Here is an 872-nt window from a genome sequence, read left to right as displayed (position 1 = left end):
AACCAGTCTGATCTGGTCTCCCTTCAGTTTTTTCCCCAACTCTTTGCGGTTCCTGGTCCAGCAGCACGTGGATTTACTGCACGCTCTCCAGGAGCGAGTCCTGAGCTGGCCACGACAAGGGATCCTAGGAGACATCTTCCTGAAGCTGACAAATGATGAGGTATGTTAAAGACCTCTCCAGAATCTTCTGTCATGATTCATGATGTTTTGTTGAGGCATAGGTGGGCCAAAACACCTTGCAAGAGAGGGGTTGGGCTGTGCAGTTGTGGCCTGAAGGGTAAGGCCTTCCAGCAAGCCCTCTTGGAGCACAGTCCTGGGGCATGGCAGTCCCTTTGTTGTTCAGGGACTCCACATGCCAGACCCATCTGTGGGCAGGCAGCCTCATAGCACAGCTCTATAACCAGTACATGAGACCCAGACCTGCTTGCAGGAGCCACACCTGAGCCTTGACAGCTTGAATGGCTGTATTTCCAGTGAGGGTGTGAAAAGAGAGTGTTTCTGATGCTCCCCTGCCCCAATACACCTTGTTCACAGTTCTGATAAGCAGGTGGGCAGGCCTCTTATCACACATGGTGTGTTGCACCCACTTCTGTTGCCCTGGTGAGCAGCAAGGATGTGTAAAAACTCATCTGACACTTTATAAATTTTAAGTCTTACACAAGAAAAGCTTCTTGCTGCCCAGCCTCTCTACCCCTCCCCACCTGCTGTAAAGCTTTACACACTGTGCTCAACAGCAGAACACATTCTGTAAAACAGACTTTCCTGAGAAGTTCCAAGCCCAGAAGGAGTCACACAGCACACACTGCTGCTCTGGTGACCTTCCAGCAGCGATGGTGGGGAATCAGCAGTTTGGCTGACTCTGTGACCAAAAA

The 872-nt window shown here is 50.9% G+C and overlaps 1 protein-coding gene across 7 annotated transcripts in view; it reads left to right on the top strand.

Moving 5' to 3' along the window:
* The window catches only part of ARHGEF33 (Rho guanine nucleotide exchange factor 33), a 30,746-nt gene that overhangs the window by 20,499 nt on the left and 9,375 nt on the right, over positions 1-872 (top strand). For all 7 annotated transcript variants that reach the window (XM_017726695.1, XM_017726693.1, XM_017726694.1 and 4 more), the window contains one exon: positions 28-160. In XM_017726695.1, coding sequence (XP_017582184.1) covers positions 28-160 — 133 coding nt within the window. The remainder of the gene's footprint in view (positions 1-27; positions 161-872) is intronic.

The sequence above is a fragment of the Corvus brachyrhynchos genome, unplaced genomic scaffold (assembly GCF_000691975.1).
Source record: "Corvus brachyrhynchos isolate BGI_N302 unplaced genomic scaffold, ASM69197v1 scaffold312, whole genome shotgun sequence".
NCBI classification, from domain to species: Eukaryota; Metazoa; Chordata; class Aves; order Passeriformes; family Corvidae; genus Corvus; species Corvus brachyrhynchos.
Note: the sequence above shows the minus strand (reverse complement) of the source record. Positions and strands in the feature narration are given on the sequence as shown.